A 24,419-nucleotide genomic window follows, 5' to 3' on the forward strand; every position below is an offset into this window, starting at 1 on the left:
TTAAAAATCGCAGATCGCCGTCATTACTAGTAAAAAATAATATAAAAATGCCATAAATCTATCCCTTATTTTGTAGGCGCTATAACTTTTGCGCAAACCAATCTATATACGCTTATTGCTTTTTTTTTTTTTTTTTTTTTTTTTTTTTTCTTTTTTTTTTATACCAAAAATATGTAGAAGAATACATATCAGCATAAACTGAGGAAGAAATTTTGTTTTTTGTTTTTTTAATTTATTATAGCCAAAAGTAAAAAATATTGTTTGTTTGTTTTTTTTCAAAATTGTCGTTTTTTTTTTGTTGTTTATTGCGCAAAAAATAAAGACCGCAGAGGTGATCAAATACAACCAAAAGAAAGCTCTATTTGTGGGGGGGGAAATGATCAAAATCTCATATGGGTGCAGTGTTCCAGGACTGCGCAATTGTCATTCAAAATGTTACAGCGCTGAAAGCTGAAAATTGGTCTGGCCAGGAAGGGGATGAGAATGCCTTGTATTGAAGTGGTTAAAGCCTTTAAAAAAAAAATAAATAAAAGTGTTATACTTACCTGCTCTGTGCAGTGATTTTGCACAGAGCAGCCCGGATCCTCCTCTTCTCGGCTCCCACACTGGCGCTCCCTCCACACCAAGCAGCTTGCTCTGGGGGCACCCAAGCAGGCACACTTCCAAGCTGCGCCTCTGTGTGTCCATTGGCTCCCAGTCTTCCCTCTAATTATACCAAAGGTGTTCTATCGGGTTGGGGTCAGGACTCTGTGCAGGCCAGTCAAGTTCCCCAACCCCAAACTCGCTCATCCATGGCTTTTTTGGACCTTGCTTTGTGCACTGGTCCAAATCATTTGGTGGAGGGGGGATTATGGTGTGGGGTTGTTTTTCAGGGGTTGAGTTTGGCCCCTTATTGCCAGGGAAGGGAACTCTTAAGGTGTCAGCATACCAAGACATTTTGGACAATTTCATGCTCCCAACTTTGTGGGAACAGTTTGGGGATGACCCCTTCCTGGTCCAACATGACTGCACACCAGTGTACAAAGCAAGGTCCATAAAGACATATGAATGCGTTTCAAGTGGCGGAACTTCACTGGCCTGTACAGAGTCCTGATCTCAACCCGATAGAACACCTTTGGGATGAATTAGAGTGAAGACTGTGAGCCAGGCCTTCTCGTCCAACATCAGTGCCTAACCTCACAAATGTGCTTCTGGAAGGATGGTCAAACATTCCCGTGGGCAGCCTTCCTAAAAGAGTTGAAACTGTTATAGCTGCAAAGGGTGAGCCAACTCAATATCAAACCCTACGGACTAAGACTGGGATGCCATTAAAGTTCATGTGCGTGTAAAGGCAGGCGTCCCAATACTTTTGGTAAAATAGTGTATATGTAGACAGAAAGTGGCTGCAAAGAAGCTACAGGAGATCAGCAGCACTGAGATGCAACAAAGGATGTAAAGAAGGTTAAAACAAGTATTCTATTTTTGAAAAACAAAAAAGGTTGTTTTTTAATGATACACAGGGCTTTAGCAAACTGAATGCCATCCAGTTATTGTTTACATTTATTTTAATGTCCCCCCCCATGGATGGGGTTACAAAGACATCTCTCCGGCATTGTAAATCCTAGAGCTGTATACTGTATATGTATATTGTCACCTCTCCCAGGGTCAGGAGACCAGAGAGCGCATTGATACAATTCTATCTAGAGATTTTAATACCCCCTTACTGTAGTCTATATACAAACCATCACTTAGAGCATGGTTGTTCTGTTAATGTGGGTTTTATATTATTTCCAGACATAAAAGACACTCACAAAGTCACTGCACAGAGATGGCTTCTAGTTTGACAGAATGTTTTTTTTTTTTTTTTTCCCCCTTCGCTAGCTCAGTGTCGCTTTGGGAATGAAAGACACAACCAATCCGAATAAGATTAATTAAAAACGGCAATCTTGCCCAAGGTTAACAAATAAGTCCTTTGTAGGCCGATTCTCTTGTCTGATGGGAAATCTAGCTTATCTGGAAATCCCTGGAAACCGGACGTTTAAATAGGACCAGGCTACTGTGAATTTTCTCAAATAATAAGACTGAAAGCACCAATTTAGATTTACAATGAAGTCACTAAAATTAGATAAAGCTTGGCTCTGGCTGGGCAGCTGAATACACAGTTGAAATACAGAGATATGAGCTGTTTTCTACAAAAAAAAACCCAAAACCGATGTCTACCGTGATGAAAACCTACCCACTGCCTCTGATTGGACAATAAAGGAGCAGAAGTATGTTACCTCTCCCGCCCCCTGCCTGTAATTGGACAATAAGGGAGCAGAAGTATGTTACCTCTCTGCCCCCTGCCTGTGATTGGACAATAAAGGAGCAGAAGTATGTTACCTCTCCCACCCCCTGCCTGTAATTGGACAATAAGGGAGCAGAAGTATGTTACTGGTCTGCCCCCTGCCTGTGATTAGACAATAAAGGAGCAGAAATATGTTACCTCTCCCGCCCCCTGCCTGTAATTGGACAATAAAGGAGCAGAAGTATGTTACCTCTCCCGCCCCCTGACTGTAATTGGACAATAAGGGAGCAGAAGTATGTTACTGTTCTGCCCATGCCTGTGATTGGACAGTGATGGAGCAGAAGTGTGTTACCTCTCTGCCACCTCCCTGTGATTGGACAATAAAGGAGCAGAAGTACAGTGCCTTGAAAAAGTATTCATACCCCTTGAAAATTTCCACATTTTGTCATGTTACAACCAAAAACGTAAATGTATTTTATTGGGATTTTATGTGATATTCCAACACAAAGTGGCACATAATTATGAAGTGGAAGGAAAATTATAAATGGTTTTCAATTTTTTTTTTTAAATACATATATGTAAAATGTGATGTGCATTTATATTCAGCCCCCTTTACTCTGATACTCCTCACTAAAATCTAGTGTTACTAATTGTCTTCAGAAGTCACCTAATTTAGTAAATAGAGTCCACCTGTGTGTAATTTAAACTCAGTATAAATACAGCTGTTCTGTGAAGCCCTCAGAGGTTTGTTAGAGAACCTTTGTGAACATGAAGGCCAAGGAACACACCAGACAGGTCAGGGATAAAGTTGTGGAGAAGTTATAAACAGGGTTAGGTTATAAAAAAAAATATCACAAGCTTAGACCATATCAGGGAGCACTGTTCAATCCATCATCTGAAAATGGAAGGAGTATGGCAAAACTGCAAACCTACCAAGACATGGCCGTCCACCTAAACTGACAGGCCGGGCAAGGAGAACATTCATCAGAGAAGCCGCCAAGAGGCCCATGGTAACTCTGGAGGAGATGCAGAGATCCACAGCTCAGGTGGGAGAATCTGTCCACAGGACAACTATTAGTCGTGCTCTCCACAAATCTGGCCTTTATGGAAGAGTGGCAAGAAAGCCATTTTTGAAAGAAAGACATAAGAAGTCTCATTGGCAGTTTGCGAGAAGCCATGTGGGGGACACAGCAAACATGTGGAAGAATGGCTGAGTTGGCTGAGACCAACATTTAAACTTTTTGGCCTAAAAGCAAAACGCTATGTGTGACGGAAAACAAACACTGCACATCACCTGAATACACCATCCCCACCGTGAAACATGGTGGTGCAGCATCATGCTGTGGGGATGATTTTCTTCAGCAGGGACGGGGAAGCTGGTCAGAGTTTATGGGAAGATAGATGGAGCCAAATACAGGGCAATCTTAGAAGAAAACCTGTTAGAGTCTGCAAAAGACTTGAGACTGGGGTGGAGGTTCACCTTCCAGCAGGAAAACAACCCTAAACATACAGCCAGAGCTACAATGGAATGGTTTAGATCAAAGCATATTCATGTGTTAGCATGGCCCAGTCAAAGTCCAGACCTAAATCCAATTGAGAATCTGTGGCAAGACTTAAAAATTGCTGTTCACAGACGCTCTCCATCCAATCTGACAGAGATTGAGCTATTTTGCAAAGAAGAATGGGCAAAAATGCCACTCTATAGATGTGCAAAGCTGGTAGAGACATCCCCAAAAAGACTTGCAGCTGTAATTGCAGTGAAAGGCGGTTCTACAAAGTATTGACTCCGGGGGGTGCCATACAAATGCATTTGTAAAAAAAAATTTAAAAAACATTTATAATTTTCCTTCCAATTCACAATTATGTGCCACTTTGTGTTGGTCTGTCACATAAAATCCCAATAAAACACATTTACGTTTTTGGTTGTAACATGACAAAATGTGGAAAATTTCAAGTGGTATGAATACTTTTTCAAGGCACTGTATGTTACCTCTCTGCCCCCTGCCTGTGATTGGACAATAAAGGAGCAGAAGTATGTTGCCTCTCTGCCCCCTGCCTGTGATAGGTAACATACTTCTGCTCTTTTATTGTCCAATCTGCCCCCTGCCTGTGATTGGGCAGTAGAAGTGTAGAACTACATTTATGATCTCATCCCTGTGTGCTCCCCCTCTGTAAAGCAATTTGACAACATTGTGCATTGTGGCAGAGCTGTATGAGCCCTGGGATACAGCAAAATATGTGAAGCTTCTATAAAGACAGATTTTAGGTAATGTGCTAGCAGTATTACATTTAAAGTTGAAGTTTAGGTTTGGAAATTTTTACATAGTTACAATGGACCATCTTGGACCCATGTAAGTATGTGTATGTGCCATACCTGTGGATTCCCCATACAAGCTGGAAATCACTGCAGTGAGCACCGCTACTCCAGTGATCCTCACTAGCTTCTGGGTCCCATGCAGAGTGGCTGCCCTGCTACATTGTGAACACAGAAGGTTGCTTTCTCAGCATGTGTACCCTTCAGGGAAACGTAGCATTTTTTTTCCCCAATGAATGCAAAGGGTTCTCTAATTGGACCAGGTGGAGAGGCAGGGCTGTAACATACCAAGGAGTAAACTAATGCACAAACCCTCAATAGGATAGGATAAGTCAAAAAGTAGCTGCCAACATAAAAGGTGTTCTCACACGGAAAGAAGTAAAGTAAAAGGTAATGTGGCGCTAACTCAACAAATGGATATACAAAAAAATATATTAATATAGTGTTCAATCAATGATTATGATCAATAAATCTAATGCAATGAACAAGCTTCAAAAAACAAAGTCACGTGTTCAGTGACGCAACGCGTCAGGGAGGAGCCGGGTGTCGTCACTTCTGGTCGCAGCCGAGACCGGAAGTCCCTTTGTATAGCTTTACCGAGTGTTTTTAACTATAAGTTACTACTCATTTTTTTACTATGGAGCCCCCCTCTTCTTTATTACATAGAAACTGCATTGGATGAGCCTGGAAACGTACCCTCTTATCGGCATTGTTGTGGATATTTTGGGGAATCAATCGATCGTTGAGGATTCATCTTTCTATCCATACAAGGGCTTGATTTGACCTGTAGGGGTCTTCCTATGAGGTGAGAGACTGGGGCAAATGAGTGGCGCACAGCGGATGGTGGAATCATTTGGATGAAGTGGATTTCTCTGCTGTTTGCACATGCACTTTCCTTTATGAACTGTCCACCTGGATCTTCTTCTTTAATTGGACACTATTATTGCACTATTACCACTTTGGAGCATTCTTTGCACTTTACCTTTTGAAAATATTTTTTTTGCACTTTAAAAAATACTATTGCGATGTGATTGCTATTTCTTGCACATGTTGATGAAGTTGTTTTTGATTATTGCACTTTATTATTCATCTATTGCAGTCTAGCACTGTCCAATAATAATATTTATTTAAAAAAACGAGTAGTAACTTACAGTTAAGACACTCGGTACAGCTATACAAAGGGATGTCTGGTCTCGGCCGCGACCGGAAGTGACGACACCCAGCTCCTCACTGACGCGTTGCGTCACTAAACACGTGACATCCCTGAAGCTTGTTCATTGCACTATTAGATTTATTGATCATAATTATTGATTGAACACTATATTTATTAAAGCGGTTGTATACCCGCTGTCTTTTTTTTTTTTCTACACCTGCAAGGGAAAAGGCATAATGAGCTAGTATGCACCGCATACTAGCTCATTATGAGATCCTTACCTTAGAACAAGGCGCCGGCATCTCACCTGGTCCACGCCCAGGGAGCTGACATCTCCCCTCGGCGTGTCTTCCGGGGTATTGCGGCTCCGGCGCTGTGAGTGGCCGGAGCCGCAATGTCTTCACTCCCACGCATGCGCGTGGGAGACTTCTGCCCGGTAAGCTCAGGAGTTTGCCGGGCTGTTAGCCGAGAATCCCCCGTGCGCATGCGCCGCTGCAGTCAGCGGCTCATTGCGAGGGGAATATCTCCTAAACCTTACAGTTTTAGGAAATATTTTTTTTACCTACAGGTAAGCCTTATTATAGGCTTACCTTTAGGTAAAAGTTACAAATAAAGGTATACAACCACTTTAATATATTTTTTGTATATCCATTTGTTGAGTTAGCGCCACATTACCTTAGGGCAGTAACATCACAATCTCCACCTGGTCCGGTCAGAGAACACTTTGCATTCATTGAGAGAATGCAATTTATTTTCTAAATGGCGCCTGTGTCAATTGAGCGATCTCCTTCGTCCATTAACCCCCCTGGCGGTATTCCCGAGTCTGGCTCGGGGTAGATTTTCAGTACCAAAAGCGGTAACCCCGAGCCAGACTCGGTATCACATCGCAGGATCCATGTAGAGGATACTTATCTTGTCCCCTGGATCCTGCGATGTCTCCCCGCTGTCTCGCTTGATTCACAGCGCGAGCTCCGTTCCCTGCGAGCGTTGCGACGCACGGGGACGGAGTTCGGCGCCAAATTCTAAAAGTAAAAAATACACAGTATAGATACAGTATACTGTAATCTTACAGATTAGAGTACTGTATCAAATAATTACACATCCACTTTGTCCATAGTGGTCTGTCCCGTGTCCTGCATGCAGTTTTATATTATAAATACTATTCTTTCTGCCTGGAAACTGGAGATTGTCCATAGCAACCAAAAAAATGTCCATTTACGTCAAAAGTACTTTTAGACCAGCTAGAAAACAGCAATAATAAATTAGAATCACTTGCAGAATTGAGCGATAGTGATTTGTGGGGAAATCCGTCATCAAACACTAAAAGTAATGACAACGACAATTCTGCAACTGAGCAAATTTCAGTGTTTTTAATTTGATTACATTATTGAATAATTTTTATTATTATGTACCGTATATACTCGACTATAAGTTGAGTTTTTCAGCACATTTTTTTGTGCTGAAAGTGCCCCCCCTCGACTTATACTCGAGTCAAGCACTTTTCTGCAGCAAAAAATTTCATTTTCCGAACCGACTTTGGGGCCCCGTATCTCAGGGCCACTTGGTGCTAGGAACCCCTAAACCCATTAAAACTGGTACCACAACATATCCAAAGCTGAAGTTCCTAGCACTAAGTGGCCCCGAGATACGGGGCCCCAAAATCGTTTCGGAAAATGTCATTCTCTGCTGCAGAAAAGTGCTTGACATTTTCTGAACCGACTTTGGGGCCCCATATCTCAGGGCCACTTGGTGCTAGGAACCCCAAATTTGGTGTGCAAACCCAATGTAACTGGTACCATAACATATCCAAAGCTGGAGTTCCTAGCACCAAGTGGCCCTGAGATACGGGGCCCCAAAACCGGATTTTTGGGGCCCTGTATCTCGGGGCCACTTGGTGCTAGAAACCCCAGCTTTGAAAATTTTATGGTGCTAGTTCCACTGGGTTTGCACACCATATTTGGGGTTCTTAGCACTAAGTGGCCCCGAGATACGGGGCCCCAAATTCGGTGAACTGTGTCCATCTGCAGCAATGTCATTTCGGGGCCCTTTGGGTTCAGAGACCCCAAATTTTGGCTGCAGCTAGGGGGCATCTAGGAACCCTTAACTACCGAGTTTGAAGTTTGGGGGACCTATGGCTGCAAATGGGCACAGTGAGGCTGCAAATGGGCATTGTTGACCCTCTTTTCCACTTACAGTAGCTGTGCATTTCTCACCCTCGTCTTATACTCGGGTCAATAAGTTTTTCCCATTTTTTTGTGGTAAATTAGGGCCTCGACTTATACTCGGATCGACCTATACTCGAGTATATACGGTATATTATTATTTCTTATAATTATTTATCGTTATTTATTATATTATAATTTTTGATTTCTTTTTTCAAACTTTATCATACCCGGGATATCTACTAGACTCTTGTTTGAACAGATTTAAGTGAGTTATTCCTAAGAATTACAGGCCTACAATATAAAATGCCAAATTTCCGTGCAAAATAATTGTACCGCTTTCAGCATCAAAAATCTGAAATAATCAGACCGCCAGGCAGGTTAAGCAGCAGGGCAGCTGCTCAACACAGGACCCGGAAGCTAGCGGGAATCCCTGTAGTAGTGGTGTCTAGTAGTATATCACCTCCTCACTGCTTGTTTTACCCTCAAAATGCTGACCCACCACACTGCAACCATGTACTTTTCATGCGTTTTGTAGGGCAGATGTGGTACGACCCTATTCTCTTGAATAGGACACATACGGCGGTGGTGGTGCCTGCTGAATGTGACATGCTGTTGTGACATGGGTACGGCCTTTCTGTGTTTAGGTGGGTGGTGTTAACTGCTTGCCGTTTTTTTAACTTGCATATATGATGGCAAGGCCGCTCGGCTGCACCACATCACGTACCTAGTACATGATCTGACACTTCCAGGTAGGGGGCGTGTCGCCGGCGACCTGGCCAATCTGTGATTAAGCTCAGAAGATGTCGATCACCTGGTGCCAGCCAATGGATTCACCGCTGACACCCGGCGAACGTCATGAATTCACACAAGATAGAGCCCTGTCCTGTCAGCAGGGAAATAATAGATTTTCTTTTCCTGCAAAGCAGGGAATACAATCCATTACCTCCCCTAGTAAAAGCACCACACCAGAGTACCCCAAAACACTGGCTAGGAACACATTTAACCCTTTGATCGCCCTAAATGTTTAACCCATTCCCAGCCAGTGTCATTAGTACAGTGACAGTGCATATTTTTAGCACTGATCACTGTATTAGTGTCACTGGCCCCCACACAGTGTCAGTTAGGTGTCCCGACTGTCTGCCGCAATATCGCAGTCCCACTATAAGTCGGCCGCCGCCATTACTAGTAAAAAAAAAATATTCCAGTATATATCCCATAGTTTGTAGACACTGTAACTTTTGCGCAAAGCAATGAATATACACCTAATGGGATTTTTTTATTTTTTTTTTTAACAAAAATATGTAGCAGAATACATATTGGCCTACGTTTTGAATAAATTTGATTTTTTTACATTTTTTTTTTTTTTATTGGATGTGTTTTATAGCAGAAAGTAAAAAAGTATTGTGGTGTGTTTTTTTTTCAAAATATAGTGCAAAAAATTTAAAACCGCCAAGGTGATCAAATACCACCAAAAGAAATCTTTATTTCTGGGGAAAAAAAGGACACAAATTTTGTTTGGGTACAGCGTCGCACGACCACAAAATTGTCAGTTAAAGTAACGCAGTGCCTGGTGGCCTGGTCATGAAGGGGGGGTAAATCTTTCAGAGGCCAAGTGGTTAAACCACTTTACTAACCCCCCATGACCATATCCATGTGAATGAGGCCTTCAACCTAAACTTCACAATTATTTGGTCTGGTGTATAAAAAAAAAAAGTCTTCTGTTTTATATCCAGTTGTATTAAGGTGGTTGCAAACCTCCGACATGAAATATGAATGAAGCATATCCTTCTATAGTGTGTACTTGTCTCAATCCAGGTCACTAAGTGTCACTTTTGTCTGCTGCTTCATTCCTCTGCTATCAGCATTAGTCACCTCTGACAAGTTTTCCTGACACCAAGAGAAAAATGGTGACAGGGGAGGGACCTCCAGCTGATTGACAGCTACAGCTCTGTTCCTGTGTGCTGTATGGAGGGGGTGTGTCTCTTCCCACCAATCAGCTCTCTGAGCTCTCCTCACTGAGCTCTGCAGAGTGCAATTTCAGCTCTCTTTTTTTTATGACAGCTTAGACCAGCTTGATAATTGATAGAGAAGATTGCAGATAAACAGGTAAAACTTATATATGAGGATTTGTTTCATCTCTGTGTATCATCTGAGACCAGTCACTGGGTATATGTAAGGGTTTACAACCACTTTAATTCTGAACAGTAAAGAAAATCGACAGCTCCAGTCTGATTGGTTACTGTGGTCCCGGCTTCCAGTTTTTATAAATCATCTGTTGTCTTTTGTATTTCATAAAAGTTCCACAGTTGCTAGGCAGCGACAGAGGAACCGGTGCCAAATCTATAACGCTCCCAGCTTAAACCTAAGTAGATCTTTTCACAATGTATTTTGTCTTCAGACATCTGGAGCGGTTTTCAGCTGTCAGTAGGTTTTGTTTTTCCGCCAGTCCCTCCCTTGCTGTATGTACTAACATGAATGTGTGGCCAGCAAAGCAAATGTCAAGTGTGATGTGCGCTCTCCATGGTACTGCCGGTAAATTATATTTGTATAAACTCTATGTTCCTAACTCCCTAGCGCCGGCAGGGCTCTCGGCACAGCTGTTTTGGCAATATTGCACGCAAATATGGGGCCACTCGGCGCCAAGGCCAACCCGCCGAGAGGTTTGCACTTGTAAAAATCTGTATTTGTTGCTAGAAAATAACTTAGAACCCCAAACATTTTACATTTTATTTATATATATATATATATATATATATATATATATATATATATATATATATATATATATATATATATATATATATATATATATATATATATATATATATACATATATAAATGTCGGTCGTTGGAATTTTTTTATGCAACACGGTTTTTGCGCAGGGGTTTTTCAAATGCAATTTTTCGATAAAAAATACACTTTATTGAATTAAAGAAAACAAAACAATATGTACCAAAATTTATTGTAAAGTATGAAAGATGATGTTAGGCCGAGTAAATAGATACCGAACATGCCATGCGTTAAAATCGCACGCGCGTTCGTGGAATGGCGCCAAACTGCGGTACTTAGAAATTTCCATAGGCCTATATCAGGAGAGTTGACCATCACTGCTCTATAGTATGACAGTTGATCACCATTGATGTAGACCAGGGGTCGCCAAACTTTCTGAACAAAGGGCCAGTTTACTGTCCTTCAGAATTTAAGGGGGCCAGACTGTGGCCAGCGGGAGTAGAAAATGTCTCGGCATCATTGTGAATAGACGGGGTCCAATGCTTGGTGGCCAGTGGGAGTGAAAAAAATTGTGCAAAACTCATGTGGTCAGTAGGAGGAATAATATTGCCCCATTGTTGATGGCAGTAGGAGAAATGGTGCCCCGTTGTTGTCAGTGTAAGGAATAGTGCTCCATCATTGGTGTCAGTGGAAGGAGTAGTACCCCATTGATGGTGTCATTGGAAGGAGTAGTGCCCCATTGTTGATGTGAGTGGAAGGAATATTGCCCCATTGTTGGTGTCAGTGGACTCATGTGGTCAGTAGGAGGAATAATATTGCCCCATTGCTGATGGCAGTAGGAGAAATGGTGCCCCATTGTTGTCAGTGTAAGGAATAGTGCTCCATCATTGGTGTCAGTGGAAGGAGTAGTACCCCATTGATGGTGTCATTGGAAGGAGTAGTGCCCCATTGTTGATGTGAGTGGAAGGAATATTGCCCCATTGTTGGTGTCAGTGGAAGGAATAGTGCCCCATTGTTGGTGTCAGTGGAAGGAATAGTGGCCCATTGTTGGTGTCAGTGGAAGGAATAGTGCCCCATTGGTGGTGTCAGTGGAAGGAATAGTGCCCCATTGGTGGTGTCAGTGGAAGGAATTGTGCCCCATTGTTGGTTTCAGTGTTAAAATAGAGCCCCATTGTTGTCAGTGGAAGGAATCGTGCCCCATTATTGATGTCAGTGGAAGGAGTAGTGTCTCGTATCAATGGGAGGAACAGCGTCACAAGGGATGGATTAAGGCAAGCAAAGGGCCACATCCATCCCGTAGGCCACAATTTGGAGACCACTGCTTTAGAATTACAGGCTGGAGCAGGTCTAGGACCACCTGGGCTCAGAGTACGTGGACTAGATGACGCTGGCTATCAGACTGAGGACATCTATTGGCAGTAAAAAGTACTGTAGGGGAAATGTCTGGATTGAAGAAAATTTAACCCAAGCAAAAAGTGGTTTTGTTTTTATATTTTACTGGGCTATTCTTTCATCTTGTTGTTTTTTGGCTGCAATTCTGCATTGACACTTCACTGGAAACACCTGAACTCATTTGTACGGGTGTCCACATACTCTGGCCATATATTTTATAATCAGGTAGTAGATCATGTTTGCCTTTAGGATTATGGTTATTGCACAATTCAGATCTGGTTTTTCATGTATCTTTGCCCTTCAGATGAACAGGAGACTTTATTCTATACTCCTATCAGTTTGGATTTTTATTAACATTTCTTGTTGTTTGGTTATTACCTTGTGATTTGTCTACTGAATATTCATGCATTCATTTCATCAAGTAAGCACTATATATCCCGGCCACTTTATTTCAACGTCAAAAGTCTGGATCTTTACAACTTGGATTAAAACTTTTGGATGGGGCAGGGAAGGGTTTGATGCTTTGTCCAATCTTTAAAGTAGATGTAAACCCTAACTGGATGACCTTTTTTCTGACGCACCAAATACTATCCTATAAAATTTTTCTAGCCACTTCCTGTATACATGCACTTGATTCTGTGTTGAATGCACAGTATTTCACTGGACGGGCTGCTGGTGACAACACATAATGCAGGGGGTTGCCATTGCGACCCGGCCCCATGTAGCTCCTCTCTACACCTGGACAGAAGGGGTCCGCGTTTAGAGGAACTGATACTGTTCATGTCTCTCCTGCAGCCACTGAATGTCTGCTTCTCCTCCTCTCCCTCCTGCAGGCATTCAGCGGCTGCAGGAGAAACATGGAGGGCATTGGTTCCTCTAAATGCTGCCCCTCCTGTCCAACTTCCTTCTGCCCACAGACCCCCCCCGCCCTTCTGGGGTCCTCCCTCCTGCTCTTCTCGTGTCCCTCCATGCTGCTCTTCTCGTGTCCCTCCCTGCTGCTCTTCTCGTGTCCCTCCCTGCTGCTCTTCTCGTGTCCCTCCCTCCTGCTCTTCTCGTGTCCCTCCCTCCTGCTCTTCTCGTGTCCCTCCCTCCTGCTCTTCTCGTGTCCCTCCTTCCCTCCTGCTCTTCTCGTGTCCCTCCTTCCCTCCTGCTCTTCTCGTGTCCCTCCTTCCCTCCTGCTCTTCTCGTGTCCCTCCCTCCCTCCTGCTCTTCTCGTGTCCCTCCCTCCCTCCTGCTCTTCTCGTGTCCCTCCCTCCCTCCTGCTCTTCTCGTGTCCCTCCCTCCTGCTCTTCTCGTGTCCCTCCCTCCCTCCTGCTCTTCTCGTGTCCCTCCCTCCCTCCTGCTCTTCTCGTGTCCCTCCCTCCTGCTCTTCTCGTGTCCCTCCCTCCTGCTCTTCTCGTGTCCCTCCCTCCTGCTCTTCTCGTGTCCCTCCTTCCCTCCTGCTCTTCTCGTGTCCCTCCTTCCCTCCTGCTCTTCTCGGGTTCCCCTCCTGCTCTCTCCCCCTCCTGCTCTTCTGGTGTCCCTCCCTCCTGCTCTTCTGGTGTCCCTCCCTCCTGCACTTCTCGTGTTTGTCCCTCCCTCCCTTCTGCTCTTCTCGGTTCCCCCTCCTGCTCTTCTCGGTTCCCCCTCCTGCTCTTCTCGGTTCCCCCTCCTGCTCTTCTCGGTTCCCCCTCCTGCTCTTCTCGGTTCCCCCTCTTGCTCTTCTCGGGTTCCCCCTCCTGCTTTTCTCGGGTCCGTCCCCCCTCCTGCTTTTCTCGGGTCCGTCCCCCCTCCTGCTTTTCTCGGGTCCGTCCCCCCTCCTGCTTTTCTCGGGTCCGTCCCCCCTCCTGCCTTTCTCGGGTCCGTCCCCCCTCCTGCTTTTCTCGGGTCCGTCCCCCCTCCTGCTTTTCTCGGGTCCGTCCCCCCTCCTGCTTTTCTCGGGTCCGTCCCACCTCCTTCTTTTCTCGGGTCCGTCCCCCCTCCTGCTTTTTTTTTCAGGTCCATCCCTGTTCCGGGCCCCACCTCACCCCCCCACAGCGCTGCCGGATTCCACTTTCCCCTCTCCCGCCAACTGCTGCAGGGGATGTGTCAGAACAGGAAAGGAGCTAGTAAATGTGTCATTTACCAGCCCCTTCCTTGTCTGAAATGAGAGTCAGTGATTCGTACCGATCACTGACTCTGTCCAATATAACTGAAGTGTAGTAAACTGTGTTTCCTATGCTTCAGTTTGTGAATGAACGGGAAGCTCTGTACAGAGCTGCTTGACACAGACAGCAAAAAAAAAAAAAAACTTACTGGTGTTCTAATCCCTCTCCATTCTTTGTAGAACTAAAAAAAACATTTTACCTTTTAGTTATACTTTAAATTGTGCCTTTTATACAGTGGGTGAAATACGTATTGAACATGTCACCATTTTTCTAGGTAAATATGTTTCTAAAAGTGACATTAAATTTTCACCACACGTCGGTGACAACCCATGCTGGTGCAATCCATACATACAAGGAAACCAACACAAATAAGTTCAGAAATGAAGTTATGTGTAATAAAATGGAATGACACCGGGAAAAAGTATTGAACTCATGAAGAGAGGGAGGTGCAAAAAGACACGGAAAGCCAAGACAGCAGCTGAAATCTATTACTAACTAGAAAGCAATCCTGCCCCTTGTCAGTGCAAATTAATATCAGCTGGCTCAGTCTCAACTGATGGCCTATAAAAAAGGATCTCATTACCAAGGTGTCACACAAGAAACCTCTCATGATGGGTAAAAGCAAAGAGCTCTATCAAGACCTTCACAACCTTATTGTTGCAAAACATACTGATAATATTGGTTATAAAAGAATTTCTAAACTTCTGAATGTTTCAGTGAGCACTGTTGGGGCAATAATCCAGAAGTGGAAAGAACATCATTTCATCATTAACCCAGCCATGACCAGGTTTCTCCTCGCAAGATTTCTGACAGAGGAGTGAAAAGAATTATCAGAAGAGTTTTCCAAGAGCCAAGAACCACTTGTGGAGATCTTTAGAAAGACCTGGAATTAGCAGGTACAATTGTTTCAAAGAAAACAATATGTAATGCATTCAACCGCCATGGCCTGTATGCACGCTCACCACGCAAGACTCCATTGCTGAAGAAAAAGCATGTTGAAACTCGTTTCAAGTTTGCTGCACAACATTTAGACAATCCTGTGAAATACTGGGAGAATACAGTCTGGTCAGATGAGACCAAAATTGAACTCTTTGGATAATACACACCATGTTTGGAGGTCAAATAGCACATCACCGCAAAAACACCCCCATACCAACAGTGAAGTTTGGAGGTGGGAACATCATGGTGTGGGGCTGTTTTTCAGCATACGGTACTGGGAAACTTCATTTTATTGAAGGAAGGATGAATTGAAAAAATGTACCAAGACATTCTTGATAAAAATCTGCTACCATCTACCAGGATGATAAAGATGAAACGAGGGTGGACATTTCAGCAAGACAATGATCCCAAACGCAAAGTCAAGGAAACTCTCAATTGGTTTTAAAGAAAAAGAAAATAAAGCTGCTAGAATGGCCCAGCCAATCACCTGACTTGAATCAATTAAAGTCTATGGAAAGAACTAAAGATCAGAGTTCATAGAAGAGGCCCACGGAACCTTCAAGATTTGAAGACTGTGTGGAAGAATGGGCCAAAATCACACCTGAGCAACGCATGTGACTAGTTTGTCCATACAGGAGGCCTCTCGAGGGTGTCATTACCAACAAAGGATTTTGTACAAAGTATTAAATAAATTTCAGTTACGGTGTTCAGTACCTTTTCCCGGTGTCAATTCCATTTTATTACACAGGACTTCATTTCTGAACTTATTTGTTTTGGTGTCTTTATATGTATGGATTGCATGGGTTGTTACTGGCATGTGGTGATAATTTCACGTCAATAGCGCCTTTAGAAACCTATTTACCTAGAAAAATGGTGATGCGTTCAATACTTATTTTACCCGCTGTATCTGCCTGGAGCTTTAAAGCTGCTCTTATTTACACCAAATTCTGGACACAGAATGTTCACTCATGTTCTTGTTATGTACCATTTGCCTTCAATCATCCATCTTTCTTTTTGTTATAGGGCCTTTCTTATTGGGAAGGATGGGAATCCCAACAAACGCAACATTCACAATGAGAGTTCTATGCACTTGCTTTGTATGGGATCCGATCTACGGATCTCTGAAGGTGCTCTAGACCACCGCTTGCCCCGACCAGTGGATGACGACCGCAGGAGGTCCGAGTGTTTACGGATGTTTCTAGAGTGGAAAGGAGCCAAGCTTGACCATGGGGAGTATGAGAGGGCTGCACTCGACGCCACGGACAACAAGAAGAACACGCCTTTGCACTATGCTGCTGCCTCAGGGATGAAAACTTGTATTGAGGTAAGGTGATGGGTATATAAATGGGAAGTTGATAGAGCAGCATGAACTGATATCCATGAAATAAATTACCGACTGGCTTCTTGTATCTCTAAGAGACAATGATGAAGATCTTTAGAATTGTTCTTTTTGGGTTATGTTGCACTTTAATTATGAAATAATCTGTGTGTTCTTTATAACAGCTACTAGTAAGGAATGGAAGCAACCTCTTTGCTGAAAATGAGAACAAGGACACCCCCTGTGACTGCTCTGAGAAACAGAACCACAAGGACCTGGCGCTCAAACTGGAGTCTCAGATGGTGTTCTCGCGGGACCCCGAGGCAGACGACATTGAAGCAGAGTACGCCGCCTTAGACAAGCGAGAGGTAGGTTATGACTTATGTTAGCGTTAACTGTCGGTGTACTGAACTACACTGGAACTGTCACACCGATAGATACATTCACAGTGAAGGTATTAGTAAGGGCCAGTGTTGGGGGGGGGGCTTTTGATTTCTTAATAACTTGCTCTCTCTCCACAAGCATTTGGGGATGCAAAAGCAGCTGAAGCAGGTCAGCTACACCTGTCAATGAATTCTGATTGGTCAAAGCACCTAAAACAAATTTCATTGGGGCCTTCAAATGCCATCAACACTGGCCCCAATGATGCACCAATCCATGCGAAGGACCGTCCTTGCCTATGCATAGGTGATTTGTGCATCTGCATGCAGGTGGTCTCATTCATGTCTATTCGGATGCAACGGCTGCACGGACACAATCTTTGGTCCCAGTTTGGCAGCTGTATTTGTGTGGGTCGAAACAAAAGGATAGAGGAGGAGAGAGGTGCCAAGTAGCCCAATATAGTGTAATAAGTTGATTTATAAAAAAAAAAAATTTGTAAAAACCGTATGATTATGCACTCACATGGGTGAAGTAATGGTGGGATAAGTCCATGGTCGCAGGAAGATGGATCGAGCCGCTGGAGGCTTGGTAGAGAGGAATCCGTTGGAGGTGCAGGGAGGAAAGCTGTCTCTGGGAGCAGGATGCAAAGTCGTAGGTGAGACGGAAGCTGCAGGAGCCACAGCCGCTGGTGTCCGCCGTTGGATAGGAGAGCTGAAACTGCGCTGGAGGAAACTGCTGTGTAGGGAAGGATGGGCAGCCTGGTAACACCACCGATGGTGTGTGTGTGTGTGTGTGTGTGTGTGTGTGTGTGTGTGTGTGTGTGTATGCTTTAGGGAAGGCGTTTCGGAAGGACAACAAGCTTCCTTCATCGGCCTCATTTGTGCGGGTTTGTGTTCTTGGACACAGACAGTGTGTGTTCAGGAACCTGCACGGCTGTTAAATTAGGACCAATTATAGGTGTGCCCAGCCCATTACATTAGGGTGTGCACCCCAAAGCTCAAACACACACGCCTTTTCTCTGCAGCCTCAGCTGCACTGGACAGTGAATAAATGGGAAGTGCTCTGTGCTGAGCAGCTTCTTGTTAATTCACAAACTTTAGCATAGTAAACACAGTTTACTATGCTTCAGTTATAACTTAATGCAGTGAGTGAGCGTGTTCACTGCGTTCATTTATAAAAGGAAGGGGCTGTTAATTTACATATTGATTAGCCCCTTCCCCTACTCCCCATCCTGAAACATCCCCCGCAGCAGCTGGGTGGAGAGGAGAGGTAGGGAGGGAAGCCAGCAGCGCTGTGGTGGTGGTGGTGGGGGGGGGGGGGGAGGGTGCAACATGAGAAGAAGCCCAGGAAGTAGGGGGAATGGGCACTGCACAGAGTGATTAGGGTGTGCCCTGGCACACCCGGAACACCCCCTGCGCACGCCTATGGGACCAGTGGGTGTATCCGTGCAGCCGCTGCTTCCCAATGGACATGAATAGGATCACCTGCATGCGGATAAAAGAGACGCATGTGCACCCTGGGCGGGCAAAGACATCCCTTTGCTCGGGCAAATAAATTGGCATGCCTATGTGAATGAGCCCTGAGGATCACAAAACACACTACAATCTGACTATACAAATCTTTGTACAACCCACTTTACATTTACCAAAACAATATTTGTAACCAATCCGACAGGCCCATACAGTATGTAGTTGTTGGTATATCTAAGCCCTGGTTCACACTAAACGCGGCTTTGAAATAGTGCGCCTCATGCCAGTGCGACTTCAGGTGCAACTTGGCTGACATCTGTTCAACTTCATGAACAGATGTCTATGCAAGTCACACCTGAAAATGCCAAAAGCAGTGCAGGAACTACTTTTTCCAATCGGCGTTGCACCGATTTGAACAGTTGCATTGCCGACAATAGGGTGCAACTTGTCCTGCGTTTTGACTTGTCAAATCACATGACAAGTTGCAATGTTGTGAACGGGAGCTTTAAGGAGATTTTACAATCAGATTGTATCGCTTGTGAGCTTTAGTCTTATGCCAAAAGGGATCGGTGCAATGAAAGCATTGGCAGCTGCACTATGCGACTTCTAATTTGTATCTGCACTGCTTACCTAAAGAAATCATTCTAAATAAGCTGCTACAGGGAAATAAAACTTATGACAAAAATCAGATTTTTGTCATATCTGTCCGAAAACAGATTTACTGCCTGTATTATAATCCGGGAACTGAGGAGGATCAGAGATACATGGCCTAAATATTCGCTGTATCCTTTACGTAATAGAATCTGAAGTGAGTGTTTTCTACAGCTGGTTGGGATCCTTTGGTCCAAGGGAGCGTGTTTTTATTATGAAGGAGAAGGACTTTTTCACAGATCAGCTGGAAGAAAAGTCACAGATTCAATAAAGTTCTTAACCTTATGTACTTTTTTCACTTGGGCCCAATTCACACAAACGGCAAAGAGGAGGTAAAAACAGACGGTTGAGCCACATTTCTACCACCCGCCTAAAACGTAACATGGCAGCCGGAGGGGTTCATACACGTGCCACGACTGTGATGCTTCACAGCTGCAGCAATTTAACATCGGCATGTCTTATTTGACAGCCTGCACTGCCCGTCAAACTCGCCCAATAAAATCAGTGTGACTGCTCACATGACAGTTCATCACAGTCATCCTTTCCCCCCTTTATAGCATGTTGATGAGGAGGGAGTGGATGAACTAGGGAAAATATAAGCAGATTAAACTTCAGCTTTAAGAACATTTTAGATATGTCCCCTTACTTTAGGAGGTCTACAATAAAGTGAGGCTTCATACCTGGGTCCTATAAACTCTATTGTTTCAGTGATCACTCCATTTGCCCTGGTCTTTGAAAAATCTATTGTTTTCAGTGATCACTCCATTTGCATGGGTCCCTTATAACATTTTCTTGTTCCAGTGATCACTCCATTAGCCCGGGTCCTATAAAACTCTGTTGTTTCCGTGATCACTACATTTGCCTGCATCCCTTCTAACTTTATTGTTCCAGTGATCACTTCATTTGCCTAGGTCCCCTCTAACTTTATTGTTCCAGTGATTACTCCTTTTGCCCGGGCCCCTTCTAACTTTATTGTTCCAGTGATCACTCCATTTGCCTCAGTCCGATTAAAACTTTATTGCTCCAGAGATCACTCCATTTGCCATTGTCCTATAAAACTCTATTGCTCCAGTGACCTCTCCATTTGCCTTGTTCCAAGTAACCCATGTGGATGAAGTGATTGCTGAAACAATAAAGTTTTATGCAAAGGGGCTGTTTGTTGCTTATCTTTTTTGGGTGTTGAGATGTTGGTGACAGCAGTGTTGGTGAGAAGTTAGCCTGCACCCAGTCAGGACAAGCCACAAGAGAACCTGAAGTGGAGCATTTCCATTGTAGCTCCCTTCAAAATGTGTTTGCTCATCTGTGGCCACCCATAGTTGGGACATGGGGCAGTTGCCCATCTTAACTTCCCACACCTCCTATAGTGTTTTATCTGCTATTGGGGCAGATAGTGAGGCAGCCATCTTTGGCACGCTCAGGACAATGTCATACTGGGCATATTTCTAAGACAAAAGCAGATAGCCTACCAGCATGTGTTGGAGCAAACTGGAGTACGCAGAGGCAAACTATGCAAGCACAGGGAGAACATGCAAACTCCATGTAGATAATGTTCTGATGGGACGCATACTAAAGTCTTCCTCACCCTTTTTTGGAGGTTTTTTCTTTTGTGGGGGTGGGGGAGTGGGTACCTAGTTTTGAGAGGTACCCACTCCCACCTTTTGCTGGAATCACCTAAGCGATACCAATGTAAGATCACCCTGCTCCCTGCCTGCCCACAGCCTCCTGGGACATGTCACAGGTTCCTGGAGGCTTCAGGTCCATTCACCAAGTACAGCACGGCTTGCGCAGAGGTTAGCCGGCTGGAAAGCCACAAGGAATCACAGCCGGCATCCCACAGTAAACAGGGTGGCACCAGGGACCGGAAGACAGGCGAAAAACCAGCCCGGGTGAGGATAGCGTTGGATCCCTGGACAGGTGAGTGGCTTTTTATTAAAAGTCCGCAGCTACAGTATTTGTTAAAATTTTTTTCAGACTAAAATATGATTAAAGTATATGCCTCTATAGCAGGGGTCGGCAACCCGTGGGCCGCACCCAGCCCACCACCGCTGTCGGTGCCCGTGAGTAATTCACGGGCACCCGGCCCGTGGACATTTTCACCGCTGTCCTCTTCATTGGACAGCGGCGAGCGGCCGGTATCACTGGCTGGATGGGGTAGGGAACCACTGGAGTCAACTTTTTACAATAAACAGCAAGTGATTGGTTGCCGGGAGGTCCTAGCAACCAATCACCAGCATGTTAATGTGAAAAAGCTAACTTCAGCAGTTCCTGCCCCTAGCCAGCCTGTGTTGCCGATCTCTGCTGTACACTTGTGTAAGGTAGGAGAGTTCTACCTACACAGTGTGTTTGTGTGTGGGGTGGGGTGCAGGGGGGCAGAGGACACTACAGTGGGGGGGGGGTGCAGGGGACAGAGGACACTGCTTTGGGGGCCACAGGAAACTTGCTATGGGGGGAGGGAGGTAGAGGACACTATGGGAGTGATTGGAAGGGGTACAGAGGACACTGCTATAGGGGTACAGAGCACACTGCTATAGGGGTACAGATGACACTGCAGTGGGGGGGGTGCCCTAATAGGGACCCCTTCTCCCCTGGAGACAGGGGCCCCATCTCTCCTGGGGACAGGAACCCCTTCCCACTTGGGGACTGGCCCCCATCTCCCCTGGGGATGGGGCCCCCATCTTCAGACCATGCTGGCTGGCAGGGCTGGCATCAGGGCTGTCTCTTCCCAATTCCCCACCCCTCACCAAGGAGTAAGAGAAGGAAAAAATATATAGAATATATGGAAGGGAGAGGAAAAGAGGGGGAAGAACAAAGAAAAAGGGAGAGAAAGAATAAAAGAAAGAACAAGAAAGATGGCTAGAGAGAGGGATTGGGGGGGGGGGGGGTACAGGAAATTAGGATAGAGAGGGATAAAAGGGAAAGAAAGGAGAACAAAGAGAAAGAGTTGTACATCCTAAAATGTACCATAAGGGGTTTTTAATACTCTACGAGTGGAAGGGACTCGGGGAACGCTAAATGTCCTTGGGTTAGGGGTGCAAATTGCTTGTCTTGCCTCGGGTGCTGACAAACTACGCTCCGAAAATAATTTTACTGTTAGGGGTCCCCACAATTTGGGAAATTTTATCGAGGGGTCACGGCACTAGTAAGGTTGAGAACCACTGCTATAGTGTATACTAAAAAAAATGTTTTTTTTGCTGTGGACCGATAAAGTGTTCGGGTTTGGCTTGAAGAAAACGTGGCAACCCTATTACTGACCCCTGCTCTATAGTGTGTAATTGTCTCACTTAAGAGCATTAAGGAGTTGATTTACTAAAGGGAAATAGGCTGTGCAGTTCCACTCTGCAAGTGCAGTTGCTCCAGAGCCTTATAAATGAGCAGAAGCTCTGCTGACTTCCATAATCCAATCATGTGCAAGCAAAAATGCTGTTTTTTTTCCCTTGCACGTGATTGGGTATTTTTCCCAAAGTGAAACTTTACCTCATTTTTTTAATCTCTGGAGCAACTGCACATGGAGAACAACTGCAAAAGTGCACAGCCTATTTGCCTTTAGTAAATCAACCCCTAAGTGTTGTTTCTGTCTGCTGTCTCATTCCTCTTCTATCAGCATGAGTTACTTGTGGCAAAAAAAGGTGGAAGGGAGCTCCAGCTGATTGACAGCCTTGACTCTGTTCCTGTGTGCTATGTAAAGGGGGGGGGGGGGTGTCCCTACCCTCCAATCAGCTCTCAGAGCTCTCCTCACTGAGCTCTGCAGTGTGTAATTTCAGCTCCCCCTTTTTTCTGACTGCTCAAATGAGCTTTATAAATTCTGGACTTTGCACAGATGTAGAGAAGAGAGGGCTGCGAATAAACAGGTACAGCTTGTGTAGGTGGATTTGTTTCATCTCTGTCCAGTCACTTCATATGTAAGGGTTTACAACCACTTTAAAGGACCCCAGTGCTGCAAGGCAGACGTGTTAACCACTTGGCTACTGGTGAAAGCATCATCCATCAACTTCCAGGACCTGGTATAGTTTTTTACATCTCCCGTGGTGCATGGTGAGGCAGCCATCTACAGCGTGCTCTGTAGAATATCTTACTATGGTCAATGTTTGAGATCGGAGCCGATTAACCTACTAGCAAGTCTTTTTGGAGTGTGGGGAAAAACCTGAGTACCTGGAAAAAAAAATCTGCATAAGCACAGCAAACTCCATGCAGATATAGACTTGAACTGAGGACCCTAGTAGTACTGCAAGACAGAAGTACTAAGCACTAAGCCACTGGTTGAAGCATCCTCCATGAACTTTCAAGCCCTGGTACAGTGGCCCACCCCACTTTCTCACATCTTCTGCGGTGCTTGGTGAGGCAGCCATCTACGGCGTGCTCCATAGAATATCATACTAGGGTACTTTTTTGAGATAGGAGCCAATTTACCTACCGGCAAGCCTTTGGAGTGTGGGAAAAAGCCTGAGTACCCGGACGTAGCCCCGCTCAAGCACAGGGTGAACATCCAAACTATATGCGGATGTCCTAATAGGACTTGAACTGAGGACCCCAGTACTGCAAGACAGAAGTGCTAACCACTAAGCCACCAGTGGAAGCATCCTCCATGAACTTTCAGGCCCTGGTCCAGTGGACAACCCCACCTTCCCACATCTTCAGTAGTTTCGCCTTATCCTGACAGCACTGGTTGTGAAATTCCGCTGCGTTTTGAATCGCTTTGCAAATGAAAGGGAAACATTGAATAGAAGCAGCAAGCTGAGTTTACAGACTTCCCCATCTTTTCTGAATAAAGGGAATGGCCACTTTGAAAGGAACATCATTTAACTCTCTTCTTATCTGAATTGCACAGATGAATTGAGTAAATATTGTTGGTGTTGGCTGAAGGTCGCAGGTCAGACGCAAAGTATGGGCTGCGGACTCAAGGCAGATGTGGAGATGACGTCGCCCCATCAAATGTGAAATCAATAGTGATTTAGAAAATGCAGGATGTGGAATATGTAGGCTATAAAGCCGAAGCCTCAAATTATGCATCTATGTCACAAGCTGCCACCGGCAAAATATAGGCTTAATGATGATCTGCTGACAGCAGCACAGAAGTGTCTGACTCCTCACATGAAAGGAAGAAGACATCATTGGGCTCATTTTGGAAAATCCGCTAGCCAGGCTGCTTACGGAGAACTTACAGAGCACCGGGGAGAGGTTATAATAGACTTTTATTCCAGAACTGATTTAGATGGCATTCTGCTAAATGAATAAATAATAGGAATGACAGAGTAGAAATTACAGCCTGACCTTTACTGTACAACACAAAGGTAAAAACATATTGGTTTGAGTAAAGGAAAGTTAGTGTATGTTCTGCAAATAACACACTTTGCGCTATTTCAATATTTAATTGAAAGCCTTTTCCAGTGTACTTTCACATTTTTCCTTTCTGTTCCGTATTTTGGTTACGAATTTGTAATTGAGCCCTCTAGTGCTCATTTCTGTATCAGCAAATATATTTAGCATTCCTGCTAAAATCTGAACTCCCAGGTATGA

The 24,419-nt window shown here is 44.5% G+C and overlaps 1 protein-coding gene across 1 annotated transcript in view; it reads left to right on the forward strand.

Annotated features, from left to right (window-relative positions):
* The window catches only part of ANKIB1 (ankyrin repeat and IBR domain containing 1), a 240,471-nt gene that overhangs the window by 87,189 nt on the left and 128,863 nt on the right, over positions 1–24,419 (forward strand). Inside the window, exons 3-4 of the mRNA XM_073629618.1 lie at positions 16,110–16,410; positions 16,590–16,772. Of these exons, the coding sequence (XP_073485719.1) occupies positions 16,110–16,410; positions 16,590–16,772 (484 nt within the window). The remainder of the gene's footprint in view (positions 1–16,109; positions 16,411–16,589; positions 16,773–24,419) is intronic.

The sequence above is a fragment of the Aquarana catesbeiana genome, linkage group LG05 (assembly GCF_042186555.1).
Source record: "Aquarana catesbeiana isolate 2022-GZ linkage group LG05, ASM4218655v1, whole genome shotgun sequence".
Lineage (NCBI taxonomy): Eukaryota > Metazoa > Chordata > Amphibia > Anura > Ranidae > Aquarana > Aquarana catesbeiana.